Source organism: Thermobia domestica, chromosome 3, assembly GCF_964235325.1.
Source record: "Thermobia domestica chromosome 3, izTheDome1.hap1.1, whole genome shotgun sequence".
NCBI classification, from domain to species: Eukaryota; Metazoa; Arthropoda; class Insecta; order Zygentoma; family Lepismatidae; genus Thermobia; species Thermobia domestica.
Window position 1 is genome coordinate 79,452,965 of NC_137456.1, and position 27,620 is coordinate 79,480,584.

The 27,620-nt window shown below is 34.5% G+C and overlaps 1 protein-coding gene across 2 annotated transcripts in view; it reads left to right on the top strand.

The window, feature by feature from the left end:
- The first annotated feature begins 757 nt into the window (after positions 1-757).
- LOC145680545 (ubiquitin-conjugating enzyme E2 S) overlaps positions 758-27,620 on the top strand; it is a 33,847-nt gene continuing 6,984 nt past the window's right edge. The window contains exons 1-4 of one of the 2 annotated variants that reach the window (XM_081751170.1): positions 758-1,113; positions 10,399-10,546; positions 14,181-14,371; positions 21,097-21,225. In XM_081751170.1, coding sequence (XP_081607296.1) covers positions 1,096-1,113; positions 10,399-10,546; positions 14,181-14,371; positions 21,097-21,225 — 486 coding nt within the window. In that variant the 5' untranslated portion in view covers positions 758-1,095. Of the gene's footprint in view, positions 1,114-1,260; positions 1,501-10,398; positions 10,547-14,180; positions 14,372-21,096; positions 21,226-27,620 lie in introns of those variants that run through there. The other variant, XM_081751171.1, reaches the window with a different exon arrangement.

Consider the following 27,620-nt stretch of genomic DNA (forward strand, 5'->3'; position numbering starts at 1 on the left):
ACATGGACCCGGGTTCGATTCTTAGTGGGATAGCATTGAACGCATTACGGTGGTTTGTATTTCGCCTTAAACTCTAGATCCGATTCTAATGTAGCCCGGGGCCGCGGTGGCTCAGTGGTAGAGCGTTCACCTCTGGTGCTTGGGGTCAAGGGTTCGATCTTAACCCCCGCCAAGTGAACTTTGTGGTGGACAAACACCGTGTGCGTGGGTTTTCTCGGGGTTCTCCCACTTTCTTCATTCTACCATTTCATTCATTGCTCATCATCACCGTCTCCTTTAGCCTAACCGGCATACCCGTGGGACGTAAAACTCGAAGATTTCATTTCATTTTTTCTAATGTAGCCGTTGAGAAAGGATACTACACTTATCGAAACTTTCGCAGAAACTCTGAAATTTCGATCATACGTAAGATATATTTCGTAAAACTATAGGTCTGTAGATGAACGTTTTTAAAATTTTTATGCTAATATGGATATTTACAATTCAAGATTTAGGATCCTGATGTTTGGGAAACCCCCCTTTGCTATTTCACTGATGTGAAAAGAGGAATGAAATGTTAAAAGAAAAAAAAATCTTTCTATAAAAATACTTTGTTAGTCCAAAGTAATATTTTGTGTGGGTTTATTTATTTCATCATCACCTAGGTTATTTGACCCTACAAATTACTGTACTGTAAGTGCTGTAAATACGTACATTTTAACTAAACGCAATTTATAATTCTCAGTTTTAATCGATTTTGTATTTTTTCTTTTTTGTGTTGAATCTATGGTATTCTTTTGTTTCTTTTCCTTTTTTGCGATTATGCGCAATTATAATGTGGTTAATTTTCTTATATAATTATTGTCATCTTGGAATTTACAAGATCCGTAGCTTCGATAATGAATTATACTTGTGCTATTAGTGCTTAGGGGAGAGGGGTTGTTCATTGTGTATTGGGGTGGAGATTACGAATGCTGTCTTGTGATTGGTTGAATTTTAAAAGGTTGCTTGAGTCTGCTTGGGTTAGTGACGTCGAAGGTAGCAAGGGGAAAAATTAATTTCAGTGGCATAATAATTTTTTTCTGTGAATAGTAATATATTTATATATTCTTAATAATGTCTGGGATGACATCGGTAAGTCTCAGTGTTTGCTATTATTAATCTGTATATGGATAATTTAATGAATAAGGTACTACTACATCACAGGATTTACAAATACACGTACATACTATATGAAGGCTGTGATGTTGACGGGTAGAAGCAAAGAAATCTTAAGATGCTTGTAGGATTTGTATTTATTACGTGCTATAAACCGATGTAAAATATTTAAGTTAGGCAAAGTATATACACCTTTAACGATATTTTAGATTTATTATATTTGATGCAGGCATACAACCGACAGTTGATTTCAAAATAAGTGGATATTTGTTTAGAAATGTATACTACGAGAACCAAACGACCAAAGTAAATAAAAACATTATTTTGAATGATGTGATCGAAGTTTTATACTTACTGTGAAGTGTAAGTTGAGAATTAATTAAACTGAAGTAATTATATAAAGCGTGAAATAGTGTTTACATTCTTCGTTCGTCATTGATGATTTCGTGATGGCCTAATATCGAAATTTACCTTTCGTTGTTTCTGTGATATTTATTTTTTAAGAGTCGTGATTACTATAAGTACGCATGTAAATATCTGTTATAATGCTTGAAGTATAAACACGGGAGAATATTTTAATATAAAAACTCATAAATAAAGTACGATCGCCTAAAGCTAGGTGCAAGTGAAATTTAGGTACACCACATTTTGTAAAATTTACAGGCAAAATTAAATACTTACATGGAAAGACATGTTTGTAAGAAATAAAGGCCTATGTTTAGCAGAAGGTGTCCAGCTCTTTTCTCTAAAAATGTTGCAATTTTGGTAATTTCTGTTCACATTCGGTTAGTTTAATTTAGTTTATATTAGTGTAAGGGTCCAGCATAATTTTCCAAAAAATGATAAAATTTCGCTTGTTTCTACTAATATAAGGTTAGTTTAGGTTAGGTTAGATTTGGTTACGTTATGTTACCTCTAAGTACTTGCATCATTCATTTCTCCTGTAAATTTTGTGTTTTCTACGTGCTTCTGGACCCCTTGTACTAAACATACTTCGAAATAAATTCTTGCAGGTGACAGAATGAAAAAGAATACCAATTATAAGTGTAGGATTAGGGCCTACCAGTTTTAAGTCATTACAAGTGTTATATGATAAGTAAGTGCTATGAAAACGACTGTATTAGATAGCAGCGTAGTACTGGCGATTTCTGTCAGCGTAGTACTTTTTCACAGTATATAAAATCTGTATTTTATGATAAGAGTGCACTTTAAGCAGAATAAATTATTTTTGTCACAGGATGTGGCATTGGAGGAGTAGAACCACTGTTACTTGTACGTAATATGTTAGGTTAGGGATTTTACGTTAAGTTAGATATTGGTTCCTATAGATGTTCTGCTCAAAGTGCACTTTTAACGTATTTTAGAAGTGGAGCGTTACTAGTGCGAAACCATTACAAGTACTAAGGAACCCGTATCACTGCGAACACACACGAAAGTCCATTATCTTCGGTTACGTGCATGTGCACCATTGGTGGTGGTCGTGCTCCCTTCGGACGTACCCTTGTATTTCTGCACGAGCCTATTCTTTGCCCTATCCTGACTTGTTTATATAGCGTTCTTTCTTTTTTAGTGGCTTTCTAGCAAAAGTTGGTTTATACAAAGGTTGGTTGGTCTGTATTATTCTGCACTGTACTTTCATGGTATATGTCTGGACAGTGTATTTATACACAAATAGTGACAGAATTATAATTTTTCAAGAACTGTGAAGTTTGATGTAATAGGGGCGTAAGCGAGTTTACGTCCTTTTTACGTCAAACGCATTTGTGGCTTTTGCCATGCTTGTTTAGCTCCCTGGTAACATTTCAATTCAATATCGGAATAAAATGCTGCGTATTCATTGTTTTATGTAAGGAAAAAAAAATACTTAAATTGTCAACATCGTTTTTCTCCAACTGCATGTTTCAGACTTACGCCCCTTATTGCATCATACTCCTCAATTATTTCTGATACCTCTCCTTGAACTTCATCTATGCCAAGAGATAATGTCGTGTCGGTCAGTGCAAATCTTTTGGAAGACAATAAGAAAGGAATTAGTGAAAGAATTATACCGTTCACCAATTATTTCCAGTGGTGTGCCTAAACTTCATTACACGAAAAGCACTACATTGACGCACTTCATTCTTGTACAAATATTTTATCATTTACTGAAGTACGGTATAATATTCATGTTTCAATATTATATATTTTAAAATCAGCCGTTACAAATAAATACAAACGATATGGAATATTTTCCTTGTTATTGTAGTATTTACGTAACGATGCACGACATCTTTTTAAATTTTTTTTTTAACGGGTTTGTTCCACAGATAAGGATTAAAAAGGTAAAGTTTACGGAAAGAAATCTATGTAGTTATTACCAAAGCTAAGTGTAAGGAGGGCATTAGTGCCGTATCGCCGGACCACTTTGACAACTGAAGAAAAGCACCAAAATGTACTGCATTCGGTTATATTTTGTTGGATAACATTAAGTTACGTTAGATGACTTTACTTTACGTCAGGGGCTTAAAAACTAGTGCAAAAATACAAACCAACCTGTGCTAGTTGGCCACTAAAAAGTACGAATGCTATCTAACCGAGTCAGTGCAGGAGCGCAGCAAGGGGGTGCATCCGAAGGGAACAGGCGCGTCAGCGACGGTGGGTATACACGTAATCTAGGGTAATGACAACATGTGGGTTTTGGCGATCATAAAAATTTCAATAGCACTTTCCATGGTTTCATTCTTGCAACGCTTCACTTTTAAACATGCAATACAGCTTCTGTACACTGTGCAGAAATACATTCCCTTTCAGTTATTAGTCACTTCCCTTCAAGATTGAGACTTGTAAAGTGTTCCAATTTCAAGAAGAAAATCGTGTACAACAGTTTCCTGGTATTTCCTTTCCTTAAATAAATACTCCGCTAAATAGCCCTCGAAATGCTCTTCCTTCTTCTCCAACGCCATGCCTTTCGCGCTACTATATCATAAGAAATATACCTCTCCGCGAAATAGTCCTTCCGCCTCCACATACAGTGCCGCTTACATCAACAAAAACATCAACTTTCTTCACTTTTACTATTTCACCTACCGCACTTTCACTCATTCCCCTCACAAACTTCAAAAAATTCTCCAATTGACCCGGTAAATTTCCTAAAATTGGTCTGGCGATGCGGCACTTAACCCGTAAGAAGAACCAAAAATGGTCCCGTCCCTTCTTGGTTGAGTCACCTAATCACATAATATATGCATAGCCTACCCTATCCTCTGGGGAATTTCTAACTTACTATTCCCCTATTAATCTAAAATAACGTATTTCTAACGTACTATATGACTAATCTGCTTAATGGGGGCGCGGGGGCTCAGTGGTAGAGCGTTCACCTCCGGTGCTTGGGGTTCCTGGTTCGATCCCAGCTCGCGCCGTGTGGAGTTTGTGGTGGACAAACACCGTGCTCATGTTTTTTCTTGGGGTTCTCCCACTTTCTTCATTCCACCATTTCACTCATTTCTAATTATCACCGTCTCCTTTAGCCTAACCGGCAAAATCGTGGGACGTTAAACTTAAAGATTTCATTTCATTTTTTTTCTAATCTGCTTAACTTAAGTTTTTTTTTTTTCTCACATCATGCTTAATTGTGAGTCATTTCTCTCAATCGAAATGTGCATACTGCTGTTACTTCTTTTTACTACTATATTTGGTTTAAGAGATATTTCTTCTCACTGTTTTATGCAATAATTGTTATTCTTTTACTTTGCAAAGATGTACACTTATCGTTGAAAATTATCGATTACACAGGAATATTTAGTTCGTGGGAAATAAATAATCACAATTTTATTGCTGTGTAATTGTGAACCACTGTAAGACGTAAGACATTTAACCTCAGAGTTACAGCTTAGGTTCTGAAATAAGTTACACAGTGAACGACATGTAAATACATTTAAACTGACTAGACAGGTACTGAACCTAGGTTAAAGTAACCTGAAAATTGTGAATATTAAGTACGCAGCTTATTAGAGGGAAACAAATCGTAAACAGTTTATCAAAGGAAGAGTACTTTTATCCTAATAAATTGTGTACCGAAGGATAAGTTTAGATGAGGGATTTAATATATTTTGTTTACTATTATTAATGAGATGTTATATGTATGTATAGATCCAAGATTGACTAATACGTTTTCTCGTAGAGAGATGAAGAAGTAATTTTCATTGCCTTGTTAAACTACAGTTCATGATGACATCCGCATTAGTTTTGCACAAGTTTGCTTATGACTTAAATGAAACACACTTCAAGGCAGGTAGTTCAGCGATAGTTCGGTTACCGCTTATTCGAGGAATCCCAAATTTGATTCGTGACTATCTAAATTTGTGATCGACAGTTTCGTGTCCGTGAGTTTTCTCCAGATTCTTTCGTGGTACAACTGGGGTGGATTCTTGGACTTTTATGATCTAAAGAACTAAATATACATGCATTTATGCCATCAAAAATATGATTGAATGCCTCACAAAAAAACTAAAACGATTTATTAATTCACAAAGGCTTATTTTGTTTGTATGGCACAATTTGCAATAAGAAACTGGATTTCAGTATCACTGCAAGGAGGGGAGGGGAGAAAGAGAGAGATTGAGGTCCCAGAATGGTTGATGCTACACCAGGTGAAGAGCCGTTACTCCTATAGAGTATTCCTTCATATCCTGTTATACAAGATCAAATATTTCCAAAAGCTCGTTGTTAATGCTGGCAAATATATTTCTGAACAATGACTAAAATATGCCAAAAACATGAAACATGTTTTTATATAACTTCGAATCCAAATATGACCTACACCTGAAATAGGGTTCAGTTATTTATGTATTTATATTTATATTTCCAATAAAAATCTATTTTCTTATTCACTCGAATCAAAAGTTTGTTTATATTTAGACATGTAGAAAGATATCAGGATAAACATATGACATGTTATAGAAATACTAGCTTTAGTTGTAACAAAAGGGAGTCAAAGTATGAAGAAGGAAAATATAAAGTTTTAATAATATACTTTCCAAAAGATGATAAATTTTATACACATGTATCTCCTTGCATGTATTTCACGTATCAGTAACGTTTCTAAACATATCAGGCACAGATTTACACCATTATCTGCGTCTGTATGTATACGATTATTATTTTCATACATATACAAGAGCAGCGCCCACGGCATACTATTAGCAGTAGAAACATGAAATTTGTCACGGAAACAAGAACTGAAGAATTTTTCATCCTAAGAGACTAAAACAGCGTACAGATTTTCTAGATTTTCTACCAATGATTGAGTATATCACAGTTCCCTGAAGTTAGAGAGAGATGAAGCTTGGGCATATGAACTCCTCATTAATAATAAGGGAACACTTATTTCAGTGGTTCCGTAAATTGCGCTTTCAAGGTAGGAAGGGGGTGACATTTGTATAATACTCAATTTTTCCTTCTTATTCAGAAAGTACCTAATGTGAGGATTCGCTTGAATTGAAGTCATAAATGTCGATGTTGATAACTTAGACGTTTTCATGTAATTTCATAAGACAGTAATGTACTTTACTATCGGGTCACTGTAGATCCAGGCAAGCAATACCACACGTACACCGACTGCATAATCACAACGACCAATTATACAAAGCCATGGAACCAGGAATGTACAGAAAATGTAAGACTATTCATGGCTTTGGATTGATTGTTTTAACAAAAGAGACACTGACCAAAGCTTAAAACACACTTTATTTTAAATTATAATTTGTAACTGTTTCGGATATCTAGCATATCCTTCTTCAGACTGAAAATACAGACATATATATAAATATAAAAAAATAAAATAAAAAAAAGTACAACAATGACTATAATGACTGTATATATGACGGTTAAAGAATTTAAACTTTGTCATAACAATATTTATATATATATGTCTGTATTTTCAGTCTGAAGAAGGATATGCTAGATATCCGAAACAGTTGCAAATTATAATTTAAAATAAAGTGTGTATTAAGCTTTGGTCAGTGTCTCTTTTGTTAAAACAGAAAATGTCTTGGACGTAACCCTTTAGTATAGTTAGTTGAAATAAACTGAAAAAAAATAATAATAAACATATAACGTTAATAATTTCTTATTTATTCACTGAAATAATAATCAATAATACACTCACGAACAAGCTAATACATTTTTCTTATTAATTGTTAAATCAGTTCCCAACATAATATGCCAACACTTTTCCTCCACTACAAGTGAATCTTAAATTAAAAATAAGGGAGTGTGTATTTCGGGGTTTGCGAAAAATTTCTACAATACTCCAATTTTCCTTTCTTTACTCAGAAAGTGCCAAATATTAGAATTTGCTTAAGCTGCTTGAAGTTTGGTAGCTCTATATATTGAATTGGATTTTTATTATTGTTGCGCCTCGTTTTCAGAAATGACGTCTAGGCTTGCTCAGAGGAAAATTCCACGAGCACAGTCGAACGCGATCTACACGACTCATTCGAGTTGGATAAAACTTGGCGTGGAGGTAGATATTGACTTGCTTAGGAAGCATTTGTTTATTTTATTGTATTTTTTTTATTATTATTATTTTTTTTCAAACCTTTTGTTTCCACGTTATTGGTCATAACAAAGATTTTAAAATCAATGAGGGCAAAATTTCCCCGTAATCGGAAAACTAATTATTGTACTAGTTAATAAAATAAGAACGACAAATTGATGGCTGAAAGAATCAAGTTGTTACTATACACAAACTATTGCTTAGGCATGCGTTGCTGAAAGAAAAGCAATATGGAATAAGTTACGTACAGCTTTCAGCCAGAGAGTTTTATACGTAGTTAGATACTTTAGCCTGTGCTAACCAGAAAATAATCAATTGGTTACTATTCGGATTTGAAGCTTCGTCAGACAAATTATTTCGTGTACTTGAAATACAAACTTCATGTCATTACTTGGTGTGTGTGTGTGGGGGGGGGGGAATCGAATTACATTTCGGTCAGAATCATGTGGTTCGGATCGCGTGTTAACTTGTAGATGCAAATCTCCTATAGACTAGGTGCTCGTATAGCCTAAGCCAACCAAATCAACTTATTACTTAATACAACCAGAGGCGTACCAAGCGGAAACAGAGATTTCGGCTTGAACCTAGTCCTACCGAGCAGAGGGAAGGTATGAGGTAAATCTTATGAATCCGAGACTTTCCCATTACAGCATAGCATTTTTCTGTGAAATATGGATTAAAGTACAAGGCGTTTTGAAGAGATGAGGGTGGCTGTGATTTTGTGAACAAGGCTGCACTTACGAAATTCTACAGGGTGCGGCACGTAAAACCGGCCCGTAAAGTGAACACATAAAATGAACTTCAGTCCCCTTAAAACACGTCTGCAACTTCTCTCACTCGCATGAACCTGTTGACTCAATCTCCTGGTTGACTTTCGAGGACTTCTTGTCATTATCTCCTCCACCTGCATCTTTAATTCAGGTGTGCAGACAGATGGTCGTCTGTTCCTGGGAGCATTTTGAACCGATCCTGTACGCCGCCATTTTTCAATAAATTCCTGAATGGTGCCTTTTGCTGGCACAGAACGTCCTGGAAATTTCTCCCGAAACAAATTCTTTGTTTTCACAAAAGATCCAGTGAGAATGAACCCTTCAACAATGGCAATACGCTCGGGTATCGAATACGGCATTATCACACACTGACACTCACCCGGCTTAACACGAGGCCTTTTTCTCAACTGGTTTCGACAAGTTTCACTGGCTGCGGCTGCACGTGACTGCTGCAGGTCACGTAAGTCGACCCGACCTCGACACGCCATCTCTTGGTAGGAAATTAGATTATTTAAGTGTTGTCAAAAACACAATATACCAGAATATTACGACGGGCCGGTTTTACGTGCCGCACCCTGTACTTGCTGTACATTCAACGAATATAGGCCTAGTAATATATATATATATATATATATATATATATATATATATATATATATATATATATATATAATTATTTTTTTCCAAAATGACCTACTGATATTAACTTCCAAGTGTTTGAAAGAAATTGAATGGTTTTCTCATCCCATTGTAGATCATGTATACTCGATCTACATGTAAGATGTATAAAAACTCATTCAATTCTGTTGATATATTCTAGAGTGTAGATACAATGTGGAACAGTGTATTACGAAAGGTAATGAACTCAAAGTTATACGAAGTATGAGGAGCTGCACAATGTATATCCTTTACCTAACATTATTGCGGTCTATTACGCGCAAGAGGGCAGGTTATGTATCCAGAACGGAAGAAAGAAGGATCGTTTTCAGGATTTTGACTGGAAACTCAATCGGAAAAAGGCCATTAGAAAAATCTAGGCTCAAATGGGATGGATTTCATACAGCTAGGAATGCGTACAAACAGGATCTAGTTGGCTAAGGACAGAAGTCAATGGGGAGCTTTCGTGAATGCGGTGTAAACCATAGAGTTAGTTAAGGCTATAACTCAAATTTTTAAGCTCTCATTAAAGGATATACTGTATACCTTTGCTTCCAATAAAGATATTTTCTTTGCGTGTGTTTGTTTATGTGTATGTTCGAAGGGAGATGGGTGGCTCAGAGTGGCCACTAACAGCAATAAGTGTATATATGCAATTGCATGTAACAAGAACAGAATATTGTATAACATTTACTACTCAGATGTAATATGCAACAAAGAATGGCTAAACTAACACTTTTGTTTTTTCTCTCAAATTTCTTAAAAAAAAAAAAAAAAAAAAATCCCCATCCTTTACTACACTAGGTTGGATAGATACTGCCAGAAAGTTGAAACGTAATGAAGCGGTCTACATGAATAAAAGCCTTTATTTGTCATAATCTTGACCAGATATTACAGGGTGTCTGTCGGTCACGAAAGTCATGAAAAAGTCAGTCGGAATCAGAAAACGTTAATGAAAGTCAAGAAATTTAGCTTTTGGGTCGCGATTTGATCTGTACAAATATAGTATAGACTGGAAAATTTTGTTCTATAAAACGTCAAAATTCACCACGAAAAATGTCTGTGTTCGGCTTTAGACGCTACCAAATCGCAAGCAAAGCACACTTCTAACGTATGCATGAATATTCTGCTCAATTCGGACCCAAATTCGCTTTGGAGTATATTAACTAAATTTTATGGTTTGGAAAAGAAAAGGTCACGAAATTTCATTCTGGAATATTAGTAGACACCCTGTATTAGTTTAAGAGGTAATTGCATGAAGATAATGCCTATAACAAAGTGTAAATTTTATATTTTCAGATGTCCAATGTGGAAAATCTGTCCCCTCAGATTATCAGACGGGTTGTGAAGGAGATGAATGATTTGGTAAATGATCCTCCGGAAGGTATCAAAGTAAATATCAATGATGAAGATATATCGGATATTCAAGCGTACATTGAAGGACCAGGTATGCAGTCTACTTGCAGCTTTTAAGTATTTGTTTTCATAACATCAGTTACATCTGTCTTTTAAAAGATCATATCTTCTGTTGTTTTTTTTTTTATTATTTATTTATTAAATAGTAATATATGATCAGGCGATTTTTTTTTTTTTTTTTGTACTTAAATCTTTATTCAAATGAAGTAAGGGAAATCGAATGGTATTTAGAATGGATATGCTTTTTCATGTGAAGGAATTTCGAATGAAGTTACCTGTAGTTATGATATCGCGTGCTTCTGATGTAATTCTTCATTCCCCTTTGTTTATCCCGTTAAAATAAAACATGTTTTCGTGTACATTAATAAAGTTAAATACTTTTTTTTTTGGGGGGGGGGGGATTGGATTTAGAAAAGTAATGTCATAAACGATAGCTGCAGAATGCGTGTTCGGTGGCGCTCATGCGTTTGGGGCAAATTCATATAGATCAGGTCCCGTGTTAAACTGTGGAATCACGTCTCATGTGATCTTCGTGCTGAAAATTATATATGTGATTTATTCCCATTCAGCTTGTGGCTGTGGTTAGCGTGCACACCTTCGGCACGAGAGACTCTGGTCCCATCTTCAATAGGAGATTATGTAGATCAGATTCTACGTTTAACTGTAGATTCATCTCTTACAGTATAGCGAAGATACTGAAAGGGATGTTAAGGTTCAAGGTCTACGTTTCCACACAAAATATAGCGTAATTTTTATTTTTTTAAATTTATTTTATTTCTTAAATTTTATTATATTTCCTATTATAGCGTTAATTTCTTCTTAAAATCTTAGATTATTATTATTATTATTATTATAAAAGAAAATGTGCCCTGTATTGTATTAGGATTGGATTCAGTGGAAATCGTGACTGATAAAGCTCAGTTGTGAAAAGTAATCTGAAGTGGTGATCATAGATTGCTCTATATGAACATTGACGTGATTTAGCACCATATGTATTATTTTCTTGCAGTACAAGTACTTTAGTTTCATCCGATTTTATCATTATTCTAACTTTATTTTTTGTTTCCTTACATTTAGTTATCGCACCATAATCATTCGTCTGTAAAGCGAACCTCTTATGTATCATTCTATTTTGTAGCAGCAAATTTTTTACAATCTGCAGATGCTTTCTTTTAAAACGTTTTAAGATACAATTGCCTTAAAACAAACCATTAATGTTGCAGGGTCATGAACATTCTATAGAAATTATTTAACTAATAGATCTATATTATGTGGTATATGTCAGACCATTTGCGAGTAGGAATGGATGTATTGGAATGACTGAAAGAAATATATAAACCAGAATAATAGTTCATATACGAGGTTCTACATACATTGATGCTTCAACTTTAAGATAATCAAAACAAACACCATAAAATTTTTCAAGTTCTAATTTCGTGAAAGTGTAAATCCAGCATTGAAATCAACATTTATGCATCATAATAACTACCATAATATACGTACAACAATGCATTCCTTAAATGCGGATATGGACAATAGAACAAAATAATAGCCATTTATAATCAAGACATATTTTCAATAAGCATATAATTTAAACAAAAAGGTAAGTAATACATATTAAGTTAATAATAAGTTTAAATCGGTTGTTTCCTCCTTTCAGTAATATAATGATAAAAAGATAAGTACGGTACCTTATCAGCAAAATCACCAATATTTATTATAAGAATATTCCATCAGAAATGACAATGACAATAGAGATTTAGTAAAATGTGTGCATATAATTAATAATATAATGGCCTGGTAACTGTATGATGGACGGCAACGAAGGATTTAGATGATACCGTAGGCACTTGCATTGAAAAGTGTTAGTGGCAGCAAGACTTATTTTTTATTTTATTTTTTAAATAACTTTATGATCAATAGTGGATGAGCTAACAAGGGACGAATCAAGTAGCGTCGATTTCAATGACAACGAAAGGGAAGGTTTTCTTGGCTCTAAAGAGTATAGTTGCTAGGTTAAGAAAGAATGCATAGGCCGATATATTCTTGCAATACATTTGCTTACCTTTGATGTATTTGCTCTTTAAAACTTCTTGCTTCGGAAATGTTGACAAAAAATATAAACCTTTTTTCCATTGTAATGTTTATAGGTTTAAAAAAAATAACCACTGTAAATTGCATATGTATTCACGTTTATTTGGAATCACCGGAAACAAATGATACTGAAAGTACTGGTAGAAGTACTTCATGCCTGACCAATCCGTTGACTACATCAAACCCAAAAAAGGGGCTCCATTCGTTCGCTGAAAAATGTTACAGACTCTGAAGTTTAAATTGTGCTTAGTGTTTCGGTTGATAATGTGCATCTATAATTTTAGTGATATACGTTAAGGTATGCATTGGAGCATGCTGTTTTCTGGGGTTGCGATGGCTCAATAGTAGAGCGCTTTCTTCTGGTGATAAATACATAACCAATTTTAAAGTATTTTTTACTGACCCTTTACAAAGCAGTGGCGTCTATCAGGTGAAATGTCAGTGTGATAAAGTGTATATAGGTCAAACAAAAAACAACATTTGTACTAGAATAACTGAGCACGTTCGTACCTCGAAATTTCGGAATCCGCAACAGTTATCCGGTCTAGCAACGCATCTTAGAAATTATAACCGTCATATCGTGGAATCATGTTTAATTGAAAAAGCAAAAACACTAACGGAATGAAAAATTAAAAAATCATATTATATTCACAAAGAAAGGCCCTCACTTAACCTGGATAGAGGAGAAATAAATATTATTTGGAGTAATCTTTTCACTACAACTTTCTCCATTTGGAAAGCAAAAACAGAAAACAGTGAACAGCAATGTACAATGCCAGTGAGTTTCTATTTCCGTGTGTTTCAATGTTTGACAGAAGATTTGTTTTTACATTTCCTAACCTTTTAACCACTTTTTAACCATCCTTGTTTTTTTATTCTTTTTGAAGTCTACCACAGGCTGATGAAGGAAGTAGCATCTTCCGAAAGCGCTACCTGTTGCATGTAGAAAAACATTCTGCTACATATTTTTGCAGTGAGTAATAGCCATTCCGCTTTTTCTCATTGAATACAATCACCACTCGCAATATTGTGATATCTTTGGAGTTTTCTATTTCGTAGTAACTAGGTTTTCTTTCATTTTCTCCGAATGTTATCTCCCTTCTCAATATACCAATCGTAAATTATAGTAGCGAATTGATTAAAATCTACTATTACATAATAGAAACGTGATACATTGACATTTTAGATGCGGGCTACGACTTATTGTAAATCATTCGTTCGATTTATCATCTTTTAAAATTTGATTTGAGTTACCGCCCCTTAAGCACAGATGAGACGTAGACCTACAGCTTAATGTTGGATCCGAACCACGTGAGCTCCCGCCGAGATTCAAACCCAGGTCTCCCACACCAAAGGCGCGTGCGCTTTTGAGTTATCAATGTCATTAGTATACAGGCTATACCGTTAAGATGTTAAACTGCACAATGTTTTTCTGGAAGAATTTGAGAATGAATCCATTTTGAAATAGTAATGTTCTGTATATATCGTTTTATAAGTATAATGTTAATCTTTGAGCAGGCTAAACAATTTAAATCCATATCATCATAATAATAAGTTATTTTTTTACTTAGCTGGGACACCGTACGCAGGTGGTGTATTTCGAGTTAAGTTGGCTCTTGGAAAGGATTTCCCGCAGGCTCCCCCGAAGGCATTTTTTCTAACCAAAATATTTCACCCAAATGTGGCAAAGAATGGTGAAATCTGTGTAAATACCTTGAAGAAAGATTGGAAACCAGACCTCGGAATTAAACACATTCTTCTCGTAAGTAGTGCATTTTTTCTTAGCATTCATGTTGTATTCAGTATATTTTCAGCATTCTATATTTGTTCTGGACATATTCATAACTTAGTTTTAGATAGGAATGTATTATGAATGTTACATATTTTATTATAAATTTTATTGATTATCTTAAAATAGTTTTGCCTTGCAATTATGAAAATTTTCTCTTTTATATAGGTGTGTCACATGACTGTTTAAATAAAATCAAATCAGTTTAAAGTTACCAGTTGTGCGACTGCGACTTTGATAGTAGGGCATACTTTCCAGTAATAGTTCATATAATTTTGTGATTTTTTTTTAATAGCATTATGAATACTACTTGTGCTTTTTAAAAACTCATAAATATCTTAAAACGAATAAAAATTATCAAAAAGGAGTCAATTGGACTTTCGGTAAAATTGAAATCTTGTTTATCACGTGCTTTTTTCAGCTCCTTTTAATGCTAAATGCACATAGTCCAGTTTTTAAGCGAGGCGTGTGTTTATTCCAGGTATCCGAGTAGTAATTCTGATCCCACTTTGATCCATATATCTTGTTTCGTATAATCTCGGTGCTAAAAGATGTATTGACTTCCAGTCAGTTCCCTTTCCATGTAATAATGTTGATGTAGATTATCATAATGCCAATTTCTTGATAGAAACCATAACAATGGCTAACCTCAGAAGTGACTCCATGCACAGTGTCCAAACGTAACAATTCCATTTCCATCCCATTAATTGTTTTTTAAATAAAAGTATCTTGCTACCATTGCTTAATCCTATATATTCCAAAGCACTCATTACAAATTCAAATGCAGTGGATACACTGTAAGATATGATCAGAGTATCTTTAAAGAAGGCACTTGTATGAAATATAAAACCAGGAGAGAAATTAGTTTCGGTGCTGACCAATTAAATCTTCATCAATTAATTTTAAGGTGAGGCAATAAACACCATAAAAACACGTTTTAAATACCGTATATTCAGTTGTCCAGACAGTTGAGTCCACAAGATTTTAGGTAGGCAGGGATGGGATATAATTTTTCCACTTTGAAATATAACAAGTAAGTAAGTGCCTAGCATTTTAAAAATATACTCCGTGCATTCTATGTCTAATTACTAGAAACAGAAGTTTCATTTGTTCCATAAACAACGTCAGTGGATAGAAATTAGTTTAAGCTAGAACTAAGGGGGCTGGTAAATAACATGGAAATTGATGACTGAACAGAAAGATCACTAATGAGAAATAAATGTAGATTTTTTTTTTTTTTTTTTGTAAGTTCTACAATATATAATATACATATTTTTGTGACATTCTTCTGAATCGCAAATACGGTATAATTGTTCTTGAAGATGTTTGTGAAAATGATAATGCTTAAAATTATTTGTTGCATCCCTATGTTGAATGTCAATAATACTTGTATATGATGGGTTGCATGTATGATGGGATTATGTTGCTGTATTGTCCAACGGTCAATTGTTTAAAGAAGAAAATATTACCGAGCAGTGAAGCAAGTTTGCGTACATTTTTTTTTTTTTTTTTTTTTTTTAATACAGGGTGTTCAGTCTGCAAATTCTCATATTTATTACCGATACACGATACTGATAGACAAGTGTTATCTAGCACTATGGTCTATGAAACCCGGAGGTTCAATGTCATTCATAATAGCCTTATGCTGTCTGTTGATTTCTGTCCTTATCCAACTGGATCCAGTTTCTGCTTTGTGTTCTTATTTCTGCGAGATCTACTTTAATGTTTTCTTCCATCTGCGCGTAAATCTCTCTAATGATCTTTTTCCGAGTGGATATCCAGTTAAAATTTTGGAAATATTCCTATTCCTTCTATTCTGGCTACAAGACCTCTTCTGTGAGTCTCCTAGACTTAAAAATAATGTAGTTCCTCATTATGAAGTTTTCACCATTTCATCTCTTAGATCCGAATATTTGTCTCATTCAGATACTTTAAGTTTGCGTTGCTCCCTGAAAGTAATCGACCCTGTTTCGCAACCATTAATGGTTGGTTGACTTCACTAGACTACTCAGTAAATTGTGTAGATCTTTTCAGTGTCCTTTCTTCTTTTGGTTGTATTTTCATGTTTACAAAAGCAGCATCAGTTGTCGATTCTATCTCAGAGTGTGATGAGAGTTCTGTTTCTGTGATGTCTAAGAAACATTATTCATTGTAACAACGGATAAACACTCCATATTCGTGAACGCTTGCATCTATATAGGGGATAAGAGTTCCTGCTATGAATGCAAATGCCAGCGACGTGCTGTCAGCTAATCATAGATTAATACACTGTTGATCACTCTTGCATCTCCTCCCGTGCACAGGTAACTTGTGATAACAATGAACTTATATTACTTTTTACACTTCATCCTTCTCTTCATGTCTAACAACAACACAATCTACGAAGCTTGTCAGGAAAGTAAAATTACAAATGAAAATAAAATATACAAGAAATATGCAAAGAAAACTACTCTGGATATTCTGGTACAAAGGTTATTTCATCACATAAGTGCCACCATTGTGTAAACATTTGTTCAAACGAGTAACAAGTTTTTGTATCATAAAAATCCAACGCCTGCATCCGTCAGACAAGAACTATGTTGTGATTTCTTCCCTGACCTGATCGACGTCATCAAAGTGTTTCCACCGATATATATATATATATATATATATATATATATATATATATATATATATATATATATATATACCGTCTGGCGCACGAAAAACCGCCCCGCAACAGACAGGAAGACTCGCAAAAGATGTTGTTTTTATACTTCTACGTGTTCACCAACGCTTAATAATAATAATAATAATAAACAGCATGACTTTCACAATGTCGAGTTTGATGTTTTCTCTCATTTAAATGAAAAAAATTGGAAGCTTAATTCTCAGCGGCTGATCTTTGAGCCTGCAGTATAAAATATATTTTTTACTCTTCATATAACTAGTTTATTTTGCTAACTTCTAAGACTTGTTATTGCAAAGTCCATTGACTTCTTCCTTTTATGCAGATTACATACTTCTCAGCGGCAACTACTCAACAGATTTGCCGATCATAACACGTAATTAAGAACCTATAACTCGACAATCAAGATTAGTAGCGACCGGAGTTTGTTTTAAAACAAAATTTAGACCTTTCTTCTTATTTCATATGCTATGCTATATATAGATATATATATATCAGCGGCGGCTGGTACTTTATGTTGCATGGTTGTGCAACCGGATATTTTTTTTAATACTAAAGATATATAGGTATTAAAGTAGTGTATCAGTAAAAAATAAACCTTTGCTTTTGAGTACAAAACAGTATTGATGCATTTCTAAAACAATTCAATAAAAAAACTGGAAGAGAGTGATTTACATTTCCAGTTGCACTGAGCGTTGCCACTGGAAGCAGTAACATTGAGCATATGGCAGCGAGCTCCTATCTTTTAACATTTAACATTAACAGGAAGTGAATTTATTCCTGCATCGCTGCTATCCTCCCGTATTGCTTCCTTTCAGTTGCACCTTTTTCTGCCACTGGTATATAGTCAGCTTCTGTAATAGTTACGATTTCCTCCGCTTGGCAGCGCTTGACTCAACTGATAGAGTGGGTGAGATATAGAAGCTTGGAAGAAAGAAGTTATTCACAAAACAGAAACTCGCAAAGAACAAATACGCGTCTGGTGGTAGCAGGAGCGGATCCAGGCTGAAAGTTTGGGGGAGGGCGGTCGTTCGAAGTCAATAGGTTTTATTTTACATTTATAATACAAAGGTGAAAATTCTTGTTATAGGTTTTATTTTTAAAATAAAAAAATATCTTATTCTGGGGGGGGGGGGGGAAGGGTCGAATCTCGAAGCAGAAAATGTTTTACCACTGGTCTAATTCCTAGCTCTGTGTCTTTCGTGCATATGATCCCGTGTTCGATTTCCGGCGGAGAGCATAAAAAATTAGTCTCAAATCATTCACTTTCAATATTAGCCTAAATTGCTGGAATGTTAAACTAATATATATATATATTTCATTTTCGAAGGAAAGAAATAGATTTCATGCTTCTTTATAGTAGAACAGCAGACAAAAATACGTGGTTACTGAAAATGGATTATTTATTCCTTATATTCATACAAAGAAATGCTAACAAAATGCATATTGTCGGAGGAGAGAGGTGTTTCTGTACTCAAAAGAAAATAAGCAGAAAATATTTGCTGTGGCGATGCTTTCTATTCAGAAAAACTTGGCGAGCAGCATTTCAGATTTCAATGAAGTCATAGAAAAATTTGAAGCTCGAAAAGAACGAAGAAAGGTCTTCCATTTTAAAATAATGCATAGTTTACTTAATTAAATAATTTTGTATAACTGCGTGCATGAATATATGCAATTTTCTTGCCTTTTTTCTTCTTTTCGGGTTAACAATATCATTCATGGCTTACAGCACGTGCTATATATTCGATTTATCTCTTGTTCAATGGCATGAGTGAAGAAGTTTTGTATATAAATAGTGTATAAACCTACATTGATAGTAGTTGTTTGAAAAAAAAAAGGGGGGAGGGGGATAGCTTATATTAAACCAATATTAGAGAATACACTTCAATCAATAAATATACAAATAGAGCTTAAATGACTTTCCTCTTCATATTTCCTGAATATGTTTTGGATAAGACTCAAGAATGCAAGGGGAAGGGAACACTTGCGCGTACCTACACATCTTGGATATTGCAACATTGCAACCGGTGGTGCTTCTACAGACCACGAACCACTACTGATATATAATCTTTAAAGGCAAAAAGTTGCTCGCATACTCTAATTTCCATGTTGATAGGTGCAGTACACAGCAACTTTTTTTTTTCTTTCTAAATCGTTGTTTATAATACTTTTAATTTTTGAAAATGTTTTATTCTATGCATAGCCTTAACGATATTTCAGCATATGACATGCTGAAAAGTCAAACATTCAGGTGCTGTACTAGGTGAAAAATCGGAGTACAGACATGCTCACTTATCGAAAAGGAACTCTGAACGTGTATTAATCGCAGTGGCGAAGGGTGGTAAGAGACCCAGAGGCCCGGCCTACCATTTGCTTTCAGAAATTATAGTTTATAATTTACTCATTTTCCTTCAACAGAATGTAAGATAATTTACTAAATTGAAAAATGATCTATTGTCCGATAAAGAAACCATGGTTAGCACCACTGGGAGACCCTCCGAGCAGTGTCTCAACTGGCAATGGGACGAGCACCATGCTACCCAAAGAAATTACGTGACGGAAGGTGTTGTTAATAACCTGCGAGAGAGACCGGCCTCAGCGCTTACCGACTTTCCACATAAAAGACAATGTTCATCTCGAGTCTTCGACTTCGATTCGATATGTCAAACAAACAAAGAGCAAGAACCAATTTCGTTTAATTTTGCCGATCGTAGCGTAACACTTCAAGCTGTTGGAACTAGCAATTGTAAGTGCTACATCTATTACCAAAAACTAAACTCTCCTTTTTGCGTTTCGTTGACGCAAACCGATACATGGCGTTCATTTTACAATTGAGTGGAAAAGTGTGTTTTTGAGATTTTTTTTTTTTTTTTAATTAATTGCAAAAGTGAACGAGAGCCTGTGTGATCGGAGAATATGATTGAACTTCATGGTGTACACACACCGTGCAAAAATATAAAACGTATATTGAATTGCACTACGACGAATTAAAACAGCTATGAGTTACACACGTGAATTTGATTATGAAAATTGAAACGCGGATTTAATAAGTGCTGCCGGTGGTGTACAATTACCTTTAAATTCAGGTGATTTTGTCGTTTTGATGTGCTTTCTGTAATAAAATATTAATGTCTACTGAAAATATGTTTCTTATTTTGCAAAGGAAATACATTTCTGATGTCACACTGTGCTGCAAAGGGTCATGCAAACATTGATTATTCTGGTTACTACGGCATCATGAGACAAGCTTGGGCCCTGAAGCGAGTTAAAACCTTCCAGAAGAATGCAATAAATCGACAGATTTAGTGCGTTAGCTCGAATCGCTATAGAAATGAACTCTCACGGGTATTAGCCATAGCTCCGGCTTTCAAGAAGAAAGTAATAGTATTTAAAGAGAAGAAAAACTGATTCTTGGAATTAATTTATAAGAAGTTATAATTAGTATTTAGATAATTTGAGTTTAGTCATGAAAAGGGTTTCGTACTTTTGGCTCCACATTAGCAGATATTTTAACTCAGTTTCTACGAAGTTAAATATAATTTCACATTTGGAGATTAGTTACGAAGAAATTGCAGAAACCAGTGTAAATTTTAACTCAAGATAATGCTTATTATTATCATGGTTGGTGTTTATTTTATTGCTTTCTCAAACCAGCTTGAGGTCCTATTTTCTTTTATCAATACATACACTTTTCTGTACATCTGAAACAAATGCCCACCGTCTACATCGGTGTTTCTCGACGCAAGAAAAGACAATTTTAATTATATTTTTGACATAATAAAATGATATATCCTTGTAGTGTGGTTTTATCAACTCGTACAGATTTCACTTGCATTTTAATTTGGGTAATGATTTATGTGTAGGAGTATTTATAGGACTGCTATATCTGATTGTAGTGCATCTCTGAAATAATCATCGCTGCAATAACAAACTCAATTGGAACGACAGCGTCATCTACTTCCTAGTTTTAATTTTCCCTTACTAGAGTCTGTGCGTACTTGTAAATATGTTACTTATTTTTCTGTTGTAGACTGTAAAGTGCTTGCTAATTGTTCCAAATCCTGAATCTGCTTTGAATGAAGAAGCTGGTAAATTATTGTTGGACCATTATGAAGGGTACTCGCAGAGAGCAAAGATGATGACTGAAATTCATGCACAGGTAATAAAATATTTGGTTGAAGTTCCAGTTATAGTCTAGTGTAAAATATTTTAGAATTAAGTTAATTTCGCAAAAGTGTATGGCATGAATAGAAAGTGGAAATATGAATTTAAATTTAGCTTTGGTGAGAATCAATAAATTTCTCTTCCAAGAATTTTCGAAGAGCAATATATTTGATGTAGTTCTGTTTTCAATTTCTATCTTGTGTTTTGCAAGTAAATTGTGCTGTGACAAAATGCGTTCCGCTAGCTATCTCCTGATTTGCTTGTTTTGTGAGAAGAAAGGTAAAGGATTCGAATACGCAATGTAATTTTGTAGATAAATTTTCTTTTTAATAACAGATCGTTAAGTTAACTTGCATGATTTGCTTCCTGAACTGTTAATCGTGAAGAGTTTTTAATCAGAAAAGTACGAGGCATGCCTGAAAATCAGGGTTGATTGATTTGAATCGAATAATTCAGAAAAAAAAGAAGAAGAAGAAGAATAAGAAAAGTATTTTGCTTAAAATATAAATATACAGGATTTTTGACCATTCTTGGACATTAATCAAATGTCAGTCTGAAACCAGCATCTTAATTCGTGCTATGTGATATTAGAATCTTAATAATTTAAGTTTGAACAAAATAATTCAGTTTTTTAGATTAAAGTTAATGGTCCATGAATTTTTGACATTGTATTTAATTTAATCATTTCATGTTGTTTAGGATATTTGAAAAGGCTTGAATCCATTTAACATTTAATACTTACATTTTTTAATTCAGAATTTTACATATTGTGGTATACATATCATAGACTCTTTATCGTAATTGAAACTTCTACATAATATAAATGTATTCCAAAAAGAGAAAGTCTTAAGAGCCTTTCAAGTTAAGATGATGAAACTCGGTAAATAATGTCAACATTAAAAATAATATGATACGTATCGTATGGCTTTCGAAAGTTCCAGTTCTAAGGGAAGAAGGCGGAAATTGCTATATTTTTTTTTTCTTTATACATTCAAATGTGCGTTGTCTGTCTCATCACGAGAAAACGGCTGAATAGTTGGAAATGAGTTTTTGAACATAACACTTGGTTTGAGCCGGAATTTTATCATGTCACTTTCATAAATGCGTACTTGAAGGAGAGGGATGTTTAAAGTATATTAAATAGGGTATTTCACTAGTCCCTCACGTTTGGAAGATGAACATTCGCATATAAACTCCTTATGAGAAGTAAATGGAGGAAATTTGCAGCAAATTTCGTTTTTGGTAGGTGGTTAAGGGGGGGGGGGGGCGGATTTCTCTTAGGTATTCCTTAATATGTTAAAATAACACCGCCGTTATTCTCTCTTATCATCACGAGAAAACAACTGAAGTGTTTGAAATTAATGTTTGAATATAGCACCTGACTCGACATAGCTGGATTTTATGATGTCATTTTCATTAAAATGCATATCTTAAGGGAGGAAGAGGAGCTAAGAAGGTACGCCAAATTCGAGTATCACGCAGTCCTCTTCAATGGAGATGGAATTCGGTATATAAACTCAACATTCAAAATAAGTTCATATGTGCGTTAAAAACAGTTGAGCCGTTTAAAATGAATTTTTAAATATAGTTAGCACTTGGGTTGATCTGGATATTTATCATTAGTCCTATACTTTGATTGAAATGTTTCCTAAGGATAGAAGGGCTGTGGTAAATTTTTCGCAAACAATTACGGCTACACAATTTAAAATGAATGTTCGTAGATGCTGGGTTTTTACTGTTTAATTTCGATTCAAATATGCATCCTAAGGGGGTGGGGAAAAGGATGCAACATACCTTTCAAATATTTGGTATAAACCTATTCTTACTGTGCTATCCGGACATTTCAGCTAGTTGTTAATGAACTAAAAGAAAAATTAAGAGTATATATTAAAAAAGAAACCATTTTTGATCAGAATCACCTTACTACTAAACATCTTAATTTTGCTGGTATCTTCGTCATACTGAGTACAGATACAGTAACTTGAAATCAAATATTTCTATTCATGTATAGTTCATGCTGGTATGTAAATTTATCTTGAATAATGTTACAATTTTAAAGCAAAAGATACTGATATTCGTGATTAGGAAGTTATGATGGAAAGAGTTTTAAAGAAGTCTATTCAATTTATAAACAAAACACTTTAAAACGGCTTATACCCGCTGTGTAGCGGAATACAAATCTTTTGTAGTTTGCAAAATGGTAACATTTTTCACAGTGGATATTTTACTTTGGATGTTTACTGATTAAGATACTTAAAAAGAAAACATTAAGATTCCTATATGTTATCTATCCTTCGTTCAATCATTAATTCGCAAGATGACGGTGATTGCGTTCGCTTTTAGATGTTGGGTGAATAATATTGAGCTGCTATGTGAGTAACTTTCACGTGTGAGGAACATCTTGCAAAAAGCACAAAATAAATACAGGGAATGCCTGATTTCACGTTTATTCTAAGATCACATAGTAAAGAAACCCAAAACCCCGTAGTCTGACAATTAAGAAAAAAAAATATAATTTAAATTCTATTCCCTTTAAAAAAAATCAAGCGATTTAAATAAATAATAAATAAATAAATGAATAAAGATTGTTTTCAACCCTGCTGAAAAATAACCAGACTAGTGACAATTTAGTTTTATTCTAACCAAACTACAGACTTCATGGTCTCCTCTTCAGTGTAATCCTGTTCTCTCTAACATGATCTCCAACCATTTGCGCTCGCTTGTATGCACTTCCGGAAGGAATCTGTTGAGATAATTCGAAGCTCCGTCCTTAACAGACATCTCGATGGTCTCCACACCTTTAAAATGGGTCCTTTTGATAATCTCTTCAGCTTGGGAAATAATAATAATAATAAAATACATAGGAAGTAAGATCTGTTGAATAGGGAAATTTGTCTAGAACAGCGATGTTCTTTGCCAAGAACTGCAAAATGCTGAGAGTGTTGTGACTTGATGCGTTGTCGTGATCAGCAGCTACGATTTGTCCTGCCACAACGCCTGTCTTTTATTGCACACTGAGCAAAGCAAACGAATGGTTGCAGGTAGCTTGAGATCGGTCATACACTACTAAGCATTATATTGCATCATTAAATAATTAACCTACTTCTGTGTCGGCCGTAGCCCACATAACAAATCAGGGTCTGATATTTTTCACACCGATCTCTTGTATATTCGAGATACGAATCAATAGTCAACAAACTCCACTCTAGTAGGCATTAATTAATAGTGATGAGAGCTCATGTGCTAACCATACATGAATGACCATTGGTTTGGCTGGTCAAAGCTGACCAGTGAGTTATAGTTTAGTTTTCTAGAGTTAGAATCCCCATATTTTTCATTCATCCTTCCAGATACTCAAAAGTTTGTGTTGAAATCTAAAGAGAAAACACGGCATCATACCAGGACTAATAGTGGGAGTTCCCATGTCTCCACATCAGGGGTGGATCCAGGACCAACTTCTGGGGGGGGGGGGTTGTCATACTGCTACTTTTAAGGGCTCCAAACTTTGGGATGGGTTTTATTTATATATATAAAATAAGAAAGTTTCTTCTTCTGGGGAAAGTGATAGCCCCCCCCTGGATCCGCCCCTGCTCCACATCCAGTATGATGATTTGTAATACTATCGTAAATTCCTTTCCTAACTAGCCTATAATACAAAAATGTTAGGCTTTCCAATGCCCCTATATTTCCTACTTTTCCTATATATTTGCATCTCTTCCTATAAACTCCTATATTTTTGTGGCATTGCCACTTCTGCTTGTGAAAATAAGGACATAAGGTGTGGGTTGGAGGACCTTTTGTCTCCACAGTAGAGTGGCTAAACGGAGACTTCTGTATTTCGTTCTTTCGTGCTTGTTGGCTAAAGATGATTACACCAAATAATATACAGTTAGCGAGCCTTGTCCAGTCAGTATTGGATTTAGAAAGCCACTTCTTTTTGTGTCATGTTCGAAGCCGATGGTTAACTTTGTCTTCTGTGTGCAAACGCATCACGGAACAACTTCCAGGACTGTGTAAGTACTTTCTGGAAAGTCTGGCAGCACAAAATAATGCATGCCATGAAAATAATCGTTACAGAAGGATTAAACAGTTTCTGAAAGACAAATTGTTGGAAGCCAAAAACTGCATTTCATCATTTGTACATCATTTATTTTTTGGTAAATTTTTGTGTTTCTTTCAACGCAAAGACCCACTAATTCATTTACGGCTCAGAGCTAGTCAGAATGCTGCTATTGACGTTTGTGAAGCCAGGTGTGTTTGGGGGAGAAGGAGGGTACTGATTTATTTGCAATTGATTTCAAGAACTATCTGCGGGAACCTGACGTTGGAGTGAAAGCGCAAACTGAAATAGCTAACTGCTAAGAGCTACAAAAGAGGGAATTCAGTTAGGGTGTAAGGCGATTCTACATTTGTGTGATTTCAAAACTGCTTAAGAAATTACCAATATCGAAACCATTGTTGAAGTACCTGCAGTGTCTACATCCACTATTCAGAAAGGAGATTACTTGCACGGAATTTGGCAAAAGAAATGAAGCATGTGTTTGCAAATTATAAGAACATCAGTGTCTTCATGGACGAGTGGAAACTATTCTGTGGAGCCACTTAGCGAAGATTCTTGGTTTATGGAAAATCCTGAGTGTGGTAATGTCAGATACTTGTCCGTGGATCAATACTGGGCAAGAGTAAGAAATCCATGTGGAATAATTAAATATCCAGTGATGTCTAAAGTGGTCAAAGCTTACCTGTCAGTATTTCATGATAGTGCTGATGTGGATCGTGGTTTCTCAGAGAACAAACACATTTTAGGAAATGATCGATACCATCTTGTATAAAGACTCTGAGGACTGTAAAGGACAGCATTAGAATGTATGGAGGAAAAGTTGAAAACATACCTGTTACAAAGCAGTTAATAGATGCTATGCAGAACACCTGGAGAAAGTATAAAGATTACTGAGAAGAGTACAGATCCAAAGAGGCCGCAGTGGCAAAGATTTCCAGAGAAGAGAGTGCGTTAAGAAATGCGAAGCAAGAAGCTACATTAAAGGAAGTTTCAGAATGAATCATATCTGAAGAAATTAAATGAAATCGACGAAACAGTACAGAAGGAAATGGAAGTAGCTACTAGACTGATGAAAGATACTCTTTAACAAGATTATCTTCCGCGCTATCAAAAAAGGACATGGCTGGCGTTAGTGTTGCCAGGGAATGATCCAGACCGCATCCTTGTAGATGAATGAACTACAAAAAACTCAAGACGAGCAGAACATGTAAAAAAATTAACACTTAACAAATATTTGTGATACCGTTAATAAATATTGCTGAACGATTGAACTAATTAGGCTTTTACTATACGAACTGAGTAAGAGTAACTTAACTTTAAATCTTCTATAGCAAGTAATAATAGTTACGTGTACGAAATTAAATTTCATTTGCCTCTTGCTAAGGCTGCTTGTATGATATATATGGTTATTAGGGCTTAAAGTTGTAATTGCTTTTACGTAGTAGGAAGCAGCTAAAATAACATGTATTGATTGTTTTATCCTTCGGTTGCTGAGATGAACTATCAATTTTATGCCGGAATTATGGAAGTGCATAGGTAAACGGAGTACGGAGATGTGAGATCTTGTTTAATTAACATATTAATTTAGGATTATTTTGAAATTACAGACCATCGAGTGGAATCATTAATTATAGTGAAGATTTAAGAGAATGTGCTATAGTCAAGCAGTTCAATTTTGTGAACCATTGTGATACTTAATCTGATTTTATTTATTACTAGCGTCAATTACCCGTTTCGCTGGCTTAAGTTAAGAATAAATAGTAATATGTTTCATTTTTCACTATTACTAAAGCGCTCTCTGATATCGGTCATTTTTATATTTCGAGAAACTTGTAAAACTATCCGTTTTTAATTTTATGGATTAAGAGCTTTGATTTAACATGGATAATAAACATTTTTCATATATATATATATATATATATATATATATAGTTACAAAAATTGGTCACAATATTTTGGGAACAATTCCTCGCATCAAAGAAAAAAATTCATATGGATCTGTGGTAGGAAGTGCATAGTTTGATAGTTATAGAGTGCCGAAAAAATGAACTTTAAGGTCCATAGTTCCACTACTATAGGACCGATCGTAGTTGGTCAAGACATCACTGAGGAACTAATGTGTGAACTATCCAAATATTCATCTTTCAAAACCTCCGGTACTTGCACAATCATTTTTGGAGAGGCTGTTTGGAAGTACTGGGGCATTCTTAAACATGGATATTTGGATAGTTCAATACCAGTTCCTCAGTGGTGTCTTGACCCGACTACGATAGGTCTCATAGTAGTGGAAGTATGAACTTTAACTTCCACTACTTCGCTTGTTTCTTGTT